Genomic DNA, 12,325 nt, shown 5'->3' with positions numbered 1-12,325 from the left:
CAGCCCTCCTCAGACATGGATTCTTCCTGTCACTTGCTCTCCTCCTCCTCCTGCTCCTGCCTTCCTTCCCCCGACCCTGCCCTTCTCAGGACCATTTCTTCCCCCTCCAACACTGTTCATTGTGATCCTCCCCTCCTCTTCTCTGCAACGCACCTCCCCCGCTTCCGATGCAGCAGCAGCAGCAGCAGCAGCATTGGCAGGATGACTGCAAGACGTCAAGGAGCTGCCTTCAGGAGACTTTGTGGCACAGGGAGAATTATCAGTCTCTCCAGGCGCGAGAAGAATGTCGGGGTTCCATGCTCCGTTTCGGGTGGACAGAGTGGGTATTATAACTCGGATGCTGTGCAAAAGGTACAAGGTCTCCATTACATTCAAATTCAGCATTTTTGTATCTATCTGTGCGTGCGTATATATATATATATGTGTGTGTGTGTGTGTGTGTGTGTCTGGTTGTGGATGTATACATATGTATTTGTTTGTTTGTATATGGATATTTTCTATATCATAGCTGTAGCACGGGATACTCCCTAGAAACAAGAGCGCTCATATGGATTTGGATATTTGTGTGTATGTATGTACTTTATATTTGCATAGATGTGTGTATGTTTATACATTATCTGTATGTTTAAGAGATGATGGCCACATTCGCTAAAGTATCAGTTAAATTTTTGAACATTCTGGTTTGAAATGTTTATAAAGCAAAACACAATCTGATAGAAATACTTAACGTTGCTGTAAAAGATAACCACACCATTTCATTGAGCAAATACACACACACACACACACACACACACACACACACACACACACACACACACACACACACACACACACACTTCATCGATCAAATATGCACACAGACACACACAATATAATGCAGCATTAGGGAACAATCTGCTTTCATTCACGAAAATGATGGTTGAGTTTTGAACCTCCGAGATTCGAAATGACTGTAAAAGGAAGAAACTTGGATAAAAACTTATATAGTTTCTTCTTAATTAATGTTAATGTTGGTATTTTATGACCATTTATTTGTGCCCAAAAAACAGAAATTGTTTTCTGCTTGGAATAGGGAGATGCAGCCAATGTAGATACCGAAATTCCCCTCCTACAACGAATTTCTGAGTTTGAAGATGCTTTCTGGAGGTTTCTTCGTCCTCATACAATCAGGGGCACAATTATTGGAACAACGTGAGTGGAGAACTTTGTTTATGATAACATGCAGAACATTATGACATTTGGAATTAATTCTGTGATTTTTCAGAGCGGTGGTTGTAAGAGCTTTGATAGACAACTCACATCTTATTGATTGGGGGCTCTTACCAAAGGCACTTTGTGGTTTGCTGGCACTTTTATGTGGGAATGGATATATTGTTGGCATAAATCAAATATATGATATCGGAATTGACAAGTATGTGATCTGATTTCTTTAGAATATTTTTGTGATTTTCATTTTGTAAGGTTTTAGAATAAGGTTATTTTCAGCTGCTAGTTGGCATCTATAAGGTCAGTTCTGTTTTTATCCATATACATATATAGAAACTATCTCAACTATACATATATAATTAATTTTTTGTATATTTATTTTACAAAACGAATGGTTTTTAAATATTCTTAGGGCCATTTTGTGTTCTTGAATATTGAGAGTATCACGCATAGAGAATATGACGAATATCACGCATGTGTCAATCTATGCTCTGAACATAGAATGAACCATACATATCATATGTGCATTCGCATTCGAGAATGATTCAATCAAATGTGTATGGTAAATCATCTCAAAGTTGGATTGGATTGACAAGTTGGATTGGAGTGACTATGGTCTATATTATATATTGATTCACTCTCAATCCCAATAAGTGGACTCTAATCCATTGTGAACCACCAACATAAGTATGGTTGCAATATTTGCATTGTATCACATGCATACTTTTGGTATGCTTCTTAAGAATCAAGACATCTCTATTATCCTCACTTTAGAACTTTACAAAAAAATGAGTATGAACTATAGAGATTGAATCAAAATATGTCATTACAAATTATAATCAAACATTCAAAAACTCATAAAATGTATATTCGAGAATATGAAGAAAACATGACATAGGCAGTAGTAGTATAATAACTTACCACTAGGATGAGCTAATTTCTAATAACAAAGAAAGAAAAAAAAGAAACGATCAAAAACTCATAAAATGTATATTCGAGAATATGAAGAAAACATGACATAGGCAGTAGTAGCATAACAACTTACCATTAGGGTGACCTAATTTCTAATAACAAAGAAAAAAAAGAACATAACACTAACATAAAATTTTGCTATGACATGACACTAACAAGAGAGAGATGAGAAAATTGGGAATCGAACCCAAGACATAGGTAGTAGTAGCATAACAACTTACCACTAGGGTGAGCTAATTTCTAATAACAAAGAAAGAAAGAAAAAGAAAAAAAAGGAACATGACACTAACATAAAAAATTGCCATGACATTAACAAGAGGATATGAGAAAGTTGGGAATTGAACCCAAGACACAAGTAATAGTAGCACAACAACTTACCACTAGGTTGTACTTAGTTCTAATAATAGGAAAATAAAAAAAGAAGAAAAAAACTATGATAACACACCAACATAAAATTTTGCTATGACATGGTACTAGAGAGAGAGAGAGAGAGAGAGAGAGAGAGAGAGAGAGAGAGAGAGATGAAAAAATTGGGAATTGAACCCAAGACATAGACAGCAATAGCATGACTCCTTACCACTAGGGTGAGCTGAATTTGTAATGATAATAAATGAAAAAAAATGAAAAACAAAAGGAGCACACATTTTTCCCTTTTCAAAAGTGTTCGTTTTCAAACGTTTGAATGCTTGCACGAACACGAATATTACGTTATATGACTTTGAATATGACGTATGTATAGAAAGTCTTCTTTCAACTAGAAAGAAGAAAAGAAAATGAAATTTCATACTAATGTCTGCAAAATACCCTTGTGACCAAAGTTACAACCATGGATTGACACATGCGTGATATTCGCGATATTCTCCATGCGCAATATTCTTAATATTCGAGAATACAAAATGGCCCCAAGAATATTAAAAAACCATTCGTTTTGTAAAATAAATATAAAAATTTATTTACTTATTTAAATAAATGTATTTCACCAAAAAAAAACAATTATTCATTCATAGATTATAGTGTCAAGAGAGTTTATGAAACTTATTTTAATTAATTAATTTTTTAAAAACGAATATTTTTAAATTTATTATACAAATATGATTAGATTGAACTTTGAAAATATGATTAGTTTGAAGTACCATTTTTAATGTCAAGATAAAAATATCCATAAATTTTGAGGAAATAAAAAGTGAGAAATTATTGAGCCTTTATTTTATTTTATTTATTTATTAAAAATAAAACGACTATACATTTATTATAAAAATTTAGTAGTGTCAAGTCCCTCTTTTATTATCCCTATTTATTGTTAAGTTCCTTTTTTTTATCTTAGGAAATTTAAAAAAAAACTTTTCTTTTGGGGGGGGTAAAACGAATACTTGACTACCCATTTGTATTCGTATTCGTTTGCATTCGAATGGGAAACCCCACGAATGCGAATATGTCAATCTATGGTTACAACCATGATCAGATATGATACCATATAAGATGAAAGGCTAAAGAAAAGGAAAGTAGTACAAAGCCTTGTGCTGGAGACCAAGATTCAGGTGCAAATTGCATGATAAAGACTTAAAGTTACATATCCCTGGGAGAGAGCTGTAAGTCACACTGTGAACTATCTCATGAGTCTTTCTCTGATGGCATCAAGTATCAGCCTCTGTAAGCAAAACAGAAGATCATGCACAATAAAGCTTGATGATGCTCTGAATTCTCCAAAGTAAGCCGTGTCTCTGGTGTGAGGATCCATGGATCCAGTTGGAGTACGCCTAAAGTACTTTACATTGTGCTTAAGGGCAGATTTGTTCTCACTGACTAATGCGCGTGAGGGAATCTCAAGTTGTGCCTGTGTAGAAGCGTTAAAGTTTTCTTTGCAGAACTCCTTCATGTCCTCAATCACTGCTCCCGAAAGTGTGCTTATGTATCTCCAAGAGAGAGAGAAACAGAGCTGTTCTTAAATGGATATAGCTCAGTTAGTAAGGTTTTTTGGGTAGAGTAGAAGGTCATGCATTAACCCTTATGTTCTGCTGTGGCATCTAGTAAAGTGGTGCAGGTATGAGATTTGAACCCCAGGTGTACTCCTAGTGTACAGCCCTAATATGAAAAAAAGATAGATGGATATATAGGTTACTAGAGAGGGAGGGACAGAGAGATTGTTGTGGTGGATGTAGGGTCAACAAGCCTTTCTTGCCTGTAGCTTCCGGAGACCTTTCGGTTCCTACGGCATGGACATTGGTAATAATCTTCGCAATAGTTGGAATTTCCATTGTAGCGACAAATTTTGGACCTCTTATTAGTGGATTATATACTCTTGGGCTTTTCCTTGGTGCAATCTATTCTGTTCCACCATTGAGATTGAAGAGATTTGCAGTACCAGCATTCCTAATCATTGCAACAGTAAGGACTTCTATACTCTTATTTACTGTTTTGGTAATCTAGATACAACGTTAACATTGTATATGCTTGTCTCAAAATAGATAAGCTCTAAATGTATATGCATAAACTGGAAATGATTTGATAAGGAATTGTATTGGAAACTATGTTTGGGACTATGTATGCTGTTTGAATGTTGGTTTGGTTGTATTCTTCTAGGCATCCTAACTTTGTATGTTTCTTAATGTAAATTTACTTCTACTCATTGATAGAATCTATTGATTTAGTTTTTTTAAGATGGTATGATGAATTTCTGGTACTATGTTCAAATGGATTAGATCTTCCTATGATTCCAATAAGATTCTATTCAGCTTAAGCACTCTTCAAATTTCTCAAGTCCACAATTTGCATCTCCCACCTGAAGGCTTAATCTAGAAGCCATGTTCTGATTCCTGGCAAAAATTTCATCATTTCGATTATAAAATTAACTTTCTTTCTTTAGGATGATCTGTAGACTATAACATTGAAAATTGCATAGGTCAGTTTGAATTCTGAATGATAAACACTTAATTGCATCAGTCACTCGTATTAAAAGAAGGAACATCTTGTATCCACTAGACACTTAGTTCTAGAATCTCTTTAAAAAACTCTTTTATGAAATATAATTGCTTGAATTCAGGTCCGAGGGTTCTTACTAAATTTTGGGGTATACTACGCTACGAGGAGTTCTCTTGGGCTCAAATTTGCGTGGAGGTATGCGATTTTGTTTCTTTTAAACCAAAATGTTATAATTGAGAGCAGGTTATAATTCAAGAATCTATTTGCAGTCCTCCTATCATGTTTATCACATTCTTTGTGACATTATTTGCAACGGTCATTGCCATTACTAAGGATCTTCCAGATGTAGAGGGAGATCGCAAGTGAGTATTTTCTTAATGTTATAGACCCTTGGATGCTTACTTTTTTTTCTACATAGTTAAGTATTGAGTAAAATATGTGCCAATATATCACTGAAATTTCTACATTGTATTAATACATCACTGAAATTCCTAGATGGTTTCTGTTATTGGCAGTTGGGAAAACATTCTAAATAGGGATGTATGGTCTGCTGCAAGAGTGTGAATGATGTATATACTATATGCAAGTTGAGTTACTATGCCATTCATCCCTGATCACAAACCTGCTGTATGACTGATAGCATTGTTAATAACAATATCCTTTCAGTGCTTTATACTTGGTGAAATTACAAGTATGTTCACAATCTGTTACCCCATATTTGTTTACTATATATTTCATATGTACTATCCCTAGTCAAAACTTGAAATATACCATCTACAAGTTAGTTTCAGAGATTTTTAGGTTGTGTGACAATGTATATTTATTATTCACAATGATATTACACAGATTTTACTCCCAGCCATATTAATTGATCAATTAATTATATAAGTTCCATATCCACAAATTCCCATCCACTGATTGGATTGTTTCCTTAGTGAGATTCAAACCCATCAGTGAAACAGGGGTCTCATCCATCTACAGACATTCTCCATGAGAAACAATAGGATATTCTAGAGGCAAATCGAACACGTTAGCACATGTTGTAAGCCCATTTCTAGGGACAATGGATAGACATGAGTTATACTGTACCATTGTTTGAATAACGTTTTGGTGCATATGCAAGATAAGTCACTCTCAAATTCTTTGGTTAGGCTTCCTCTAGACACTGCGGTACTCTGGATTGACATAACCCACACTCACAGGAATTTATGGGATTTATCTGCTGGTTCTTACTGGGCTGCTCAAGTCTTAATGTCCACATTTAAGACTTTGGATGCTGGAATATTTCCTCTTTTCTTAGAGAAAGGATATGTTACTGTGAATCCGTTTTAAAAGATTATGGTTTAGACCATATGCAAATTATTGTATTATGATTATAATTGATAGGGTTTAATGCAGATTTAAGATTTCCACATTTGCAACAAAACTTGGCGTACAGAATATTGCTTTTCTTGGCTCTGGATTGCTATTGGTAAATTATTTTGGTGCCATGGTAGCTGCCTATCTCTTTCCACAGGTATTCATTTCTTTTATATATAACATTGCAGTTTACTGAAATCTTGTACAGAACTAAACCATGTAGTTGAATGATTGAAGATTATCCTTAATTTGTCTTATTTAGATTGTGCGTTCAGTGCAAGTTTCTTTCTATAGTTATATTTATGCATCACAAAATCTTATAGAGAATATGGGTGCTTGGATAAGGTACTACGTGATAACAACCATCCACATGCTAGTAACTTTAGACATCTATTTGAGAACAACTAATACCCTATCTTAGACATAACTTTGATTGGTTACAAATCTGGATGCTAGTGTGTTGCCAATAGCCAAAATAAGAGTTCGTCTTTCCTCATTTATTGGTTATAGCTTTCATTCTGTTTATGAGGCTAAACACAACACACATGTGCCATGAGTGTACATTCTTCTTTGTTAGGGAGGTTTTAGGACCAACTGCTTTCTTCAGGTTTTTTCCAGTTATAGATCAAGAATTTGAAAGCATTATCCTCAATGGTTAGCCACCGACGATGATAATTTCAAAAGAATTGACCCTGATAAATAGAACAATTTGAGTACAAACGTTTTCAGACCATTGAGCCTCTGTATTAGAGTGGTACTCTGAAGTTTAACTGTCACATCACAATTTGAACCATCATTAACTTGTCTTATTATTCCATTGTAATTAATGCAATTTGAACCCAACATATAATGAAATTGAGTATGTTGATTCCAGTTTCATGTCATTTTTTGCCCTTTCTGTGATGAAACTTTAGTTCACTTTACTGGATTGGTTTAAGAATCTAGACTAGTATAGAAATAGACATATTGTTAATGTCTCTTGATATAGTCCAACCTAGAAAAGAGACAGATTGTTGGAACTGAGGAGCCATGCCCTTGGTATAGATAATGGTGTCATACTCAAAATATATTAAATTGCTGCCCATGGACACTCACACAGATACAACTTCTCAGTACAGAAATAGACATGAAAAGTTCTAAAACCTTTAGCATATATTGAAGGTGGGAAGTTGTAATATTCATTAGGCATTGTAATCAATGAGATGTCACAAATGTATGAAAGTCCTAATCCTAAATAAATGTACCTTTTATTTTATTGTGCCATTTTTCTCAAATAGGCTAAAGAGGTAAGCATGAAAATGTATTAAAATTGTAAGGAAATTTAAACCAATGAAACATCTTATTAGTCATTATTTTATATTTCTCAAATAAATCTGCTAAGTAACTATTTGAATTCGATCATTTCCAGAAGATCTTTGAGCAGCATGTTGTATGATCATGTGCAGGTTTTTAGAATAGGAATTATGGTCATTAGTCATGCAGTTTTAGCCTCAGCTCTCATTTACCAGGTTTGCTTAACAATGTTCTATTACTACTGGCTGAGATCAAAACAATTCAAATTTATTATTTGTGCATTGGTTGATGAATTCTTGCTGTTTGCAGACTTGGTTATTGGATGCATCAAAATATACAAAAGTAAGCATATTAGCCTAAAATCCATGTTTGGACAAACATTGTGTTGCTAAAGCTGATATATGCGTTTCTCATTTGCAGGAAGGTATTGCAACATATTATAGGTTCATTTGGAATCTCTTCTATGCAGAATATGCATTGTTTCCTTGGATCTAGTGAAATGAGAAATCTCTTGTATGTATATGATCCATACTGTAATTGTGATGTGCCAACACCGAACGTAATGATATTTGTCATCTCATAGGTCACTCGCTATTTTCTTTCCGAGTCATCTCTCTCCATGATGCAAAGCATTCATTGCCATCGAACTATTTGTCCTCACCATCAATTGATGCATGCACTTGCCTTGCACAATTTTTTAAGTTGCACACACCAAGCCACACTTCTTAGGCATATAACTGTGCGCACCGAGTTGAAAAGAAAACTATCTTCTAAAGTTCCTTTTGGGTTCATTGATAATGATTTTTGGCCTTCTTAGAGTTTTAAAATTTTCTTATCTTTTTGTTGGTGGAAACATCTCTCTAGTTTTTTTGGGTTGCAAACACAATTATATTTTTAAATGTGTGAAAAACACTATACCACAATTGAGTGTCTTCACCACTATATGAGTGGTGAGACATGTTGAATTGTCACTAGGCAAGATGAGCATTCCATTGAGGGAAGATTTTTTTCTTGTTTCAATAAAGAAAATGGCCAAATTAGTAATCTCTTCAACTTTCTTAGATATGCTTTGAGTTATGCCTATCATCAAATAAAAGAGCATTGTGCATATCTCGATTATGGTGCAATGCCCAATTTCTCAAAAATAGGAAACCAATCTCCATCTTTGATTTTGGATTAACCTTTATGAATTGTGCTACTACCCAATGTCTTTGCATCAAAATAACAACTTGATAAAACTACCTCTACTTTTGGATCAACTTGTGTGAATTGTGTTACTACCCAATGTCTAGGCATCACATAACTTGGTAAAACTTTGACAAAATTTAAGAAAAGTAACTCCAAATTTGATGAGTAATGATAGATTATATAAAACAATGAGTACCATCGTCTAATTGAATGGTACAAAAGAACTAATCACTTGTTCTTAGTCAATGTTGATGGAGAAAATAACAATAACAACTCTCCAAATGAAGTCTTTTGTTACAAGTGACAATTTGGAATGCTAACTATGTTTTAAGATTTGTCACTATCTATAATTAGAGTTATGCACCTTAGATTCTTGTTTCTTAAGTTGATAGTCATCAAAGAGATGTAATGGAGAAATGATAGAGGAGATTAGTAGTCACTCATAAAAATGACATCTGATCTTGCAAACACCAATCAACTCAAAAGTAGCTCTTTAGTTTGGTGCAGTAAAGGACCATGCATCAATGTTATGTCTTGTAGTTGTTGCACTATAAACCCATAATTGAGCAAGATGTGCAATAATTTTGTACGTCAAAAAACTCCAAAATTCTTTGAGATTGATCCTTAACTACATCTCCCACCTCTTTTACCCCCAACTGAAATAATGGATTAAACAAAGAACATTAAGGCTTTGTGCTTCAATGTATGTATAACTTTCTTAAGAAGGAGATGCATTAAGAAAACTTTTGTACTGAAGTCACTCGAGTCAATTTTAGCCTCACATCTCTATGGGCACTAAAAACTGTATATTTACTATTCTCTCTCTCTCTCTCTCTCTCTCTCGGGTAAAGCATACAATTATATTGATTGTATGTAAAAATGGTCATTACAACCATTTAGCATCTTCGAAGCTAAACATTAGGGAAAATTGCAAAGGGGATAACCACAAAGTGTGAATATGTATATACTAAAATACAAATATAATAACAAAATGTAAATGGCCTAGTGGTTAGTGCCATTGACTTTGTACAAATGGTTGTAGAAACAGCCATTACAACCATTTAGCATGTTTGACGCTAAACAATAGGGAAAATGGCAAAGGGGGGACAATCAAAAGGTGTGAATGTATATACAAAAATGGTTAGAGCCATTGACTTTGTAGAAATGGTTGTAGAGTTTGAATCTTTGCCCATCCAGATAAAAGAGTTATTCCCTTTTTTCATTTTCGATGCTAAAAGGGAATATAAGCATTTAATGTAAAAAATAAGCACCTCCTTTATAAAAAAGAAGAGATGATGACTTATTTCAGGTAGCTCATTTTGGGTTATGAGAGTGCACATTAGGGTTTTGAAAGGTTTTTCTTCTTCTTCTTAGTATTCTGTAAATTTTAGGTTTTCTTAGTTCTTCTTCAAAGCACATTTGGGTCTTCTTCTTCACCACTAAGAGCCATAACATAGTGGCGGCTTCGAAGGAAAGGGTTTTGTTCATTTGACCACCTGTGCCCGCCAATTGTAGAAGAGAGAATTAAGTGCCATGAGGACATTACTTCAACAAGGAAGAGCAATAGCTTTTGAAGGTAGTCAAGGCTGCAAAGCCACCGGTAAATTTGGATCTTCATGGAAAGCTTGACCCTTCCCCATCTTTTGGTCTTCTTTAATTGGAATGGTCATTTTGTAAAAACCACTGTAATCATGGTGATAGTTTTGTGAACCCTAACATCTATTTAGGGTAAATTTTTTGTGTAATTGGTTGTTTGTGCTAAAAGGGTTTACAAGATGGAGAAATTTTGTGTTAAAATCCCCCATTATGTCAAGAATACATAAGTTGATGATGCTAAGGGGTCTCATTTGAAACTTTCTCTTGTGCAAGCTACTATTACCCGTAAACTTCCAACAAAACTTCGAAAATGGACAACATTTTTGCTACAAGTAATAGAATTTCAACTTTTTTACCATGCCTTGGACTTTCAATCACAATGCTTTAAAAAATGAATATAGTTTTATTTATAAATCCAAGCTTGGTGCGTGCTATAAATCAATTGAATATAGATTGCACTTGACAATGCCTCTTTTGTGCTATAAACCAATTGAATATAGACTGCACTTGAAAATGCCTCATTTGAAAATAGGTTGCATTTGAAAAATCATTGAATAACCATAACTTTTCTTAACAAGAGCTCATCCAACATTGATGGTTCTAGAATGTGCATAAGCAATATGGAGAGCATTTTATGGTTCTAGAATGTTCATAAGCAACGTGCCTTAAATATTGTACCATTATTTCTAAATCCAAGCCTCCTTCATGTTATGGCTCTTTACAAGTTTCTCATGAATCAGCTGAAAATAGATTGCACTTGAAAAGAATATTCTAAATGTGGTTGTTTTTTGAAAAACTGTGAAAAGAACGTGCGGAAGCAATAGAAAACAGAACGTAGGAAAACACAGGTTTAATGGAGAGCTTGGACACACACTGTACGTGGGAGAGAGAGAGAGAGAGAGCGTCAATACACACAACTCTATTTCAAAAAATAATACTCAGTCTGTACATAGGATGTGCTTAGTGAGTACTTTTATACAAGTCCATACAGACTGACAGAAGTACTGACACGTACCTCAATGCTCATAACTGAGCTCTACACTAACTTCCAAAATATATTCCTACGCGGAATATCTTTCCAACGGCCTCGCGGTTTACGCACCGCTACGACTTCTCGTTACGCACCGGTTTGAGTACCGGTTTACGCACCGATCCGGCCAATGTTGAGCTTGTATCTCAACAGTCCCCCTCAAGCTTAACTTGAGGCTCTTCTGGTTCTTCCGAATCACCACTCCAGTTTCTTCTAGCTTCACGCCTAGCTCGCGCTCCTTGTCCTATTCGATTCCGTGCGCCTCGATCCTTTTGGTCAACGTGTGTGCCCTTGCGGCCCTTCTCAGCTCCCTTGCTGTCGCGGTGTTGGCGGCTCTTTGGCTGCCCTTTCTTCCGCTTGGCCCTCGGTTGATTCGGCATCTCCGAATCAAACATTTGAACCGAATCAGCTTCCTCTGATCGGTTTTCGCTCTCATCCGAGTTGGCTATCTCCAACTCGTCTTTAGTCTTCTCGCCCTTGGTGGCTTTATCTCCCCCATGCTTGGCTGGCTTCGGCTCTTTCTTTTGGCTACTGCCCTCACATCCGCTTTCAAACTCTTTTGCGGATCCGCCCTCGGCTTCTTCAGTCGACCCGAAATCGAAATCGTCATTCGATTTGGTGTCACGGTCTCTTCCGCTCCTTTCCTGCTCCCTTCCGTGGTCATCCAGGACTTCTCTCCCCCTCAAGTTCGGCACATCGAGGTGTCGCAACCCGAGCACACCCAAGAATTTCCGCGACTTGTCGAGACCAAGGGGCTTGGTG

General features: G+C 35.6%; 1 protein-coding gene across 1 annotated transcript; it reads left to right on the top strand.

Annotated features, from left to right (window-relative positions):
- On the top strand, positions 1-8,584 carry LOC147856369 (homogentisate solanesyltransferase, chloroplastic-like). The gene is made up of 10 exons (XM_087329503.1): positions 1-351; positions 1,073-1,191; positions 1,265-1,411; positions 4,338-4,563; positions 5,219-5,292; positions 5,367-5,459; positions 6,496-6,613; positions 7,902-7,964; positions 8,059-8,091; positions 8,170-8,584. Exons 1-10 carry the CDS (start codon positions 16-18, stop codon positions 8,242-8,244), a joined length of 1,284 nt encoding a protein of 427 aa, XP_087185629.1. The 5' UTR covers positions 1-15; the 3' UTR covers positions 8,245-8,584.
- Positions 8,585-12,325: the final 3,741 nt, after the last annotated feature.

This window comes from Azolla caroliniana, unplaced genomic scaffold (genome assembly GCF_043228905.1).
Source record: "Azolla caroliniana isolate FFs.n. ecotype wild unplaced genomic scaffold, voAzoCaro1.0.p SCAF_13, whole genome shotgun sequence".
In the NCBI taxonomy this organism is placed as follows: domain Eukaryota; kingdom Viridiplantae; phylum Streptophyta; class Polypodiopsida; order Salviniales; family Salviniaceae; genus Azolla; species Azolla caroliniana.
The sequence above is the reverse complement of the archived record's forward strand: the minus strand, read 5'-3'. Positions and strand labels throughout refer to the sequence as shown.

Coding starts and splice junctions, on each gene's coding strand:
- LOC147856369 (XM_087329503.1), top strand. CDS start 16: ATGGATTCTTCCTGTCACTTGCTCTCCTCCTCCTCCTGCTCCTGCCTT. Junction 5,293..5,366: donor GGGCTCAAATTTGCGTGGAG/GTATGCGATTTT, acceptor ATCTATTTGCAG/TCCTCCTATCATGTTTATCA. Junction 6,614..7,901: donor CTGCCTATCTCTTTCCACAG/GTATTCATTTCT, acceptor GATCATGTGCAG/GTTTTTAGAATAGGAATTAT.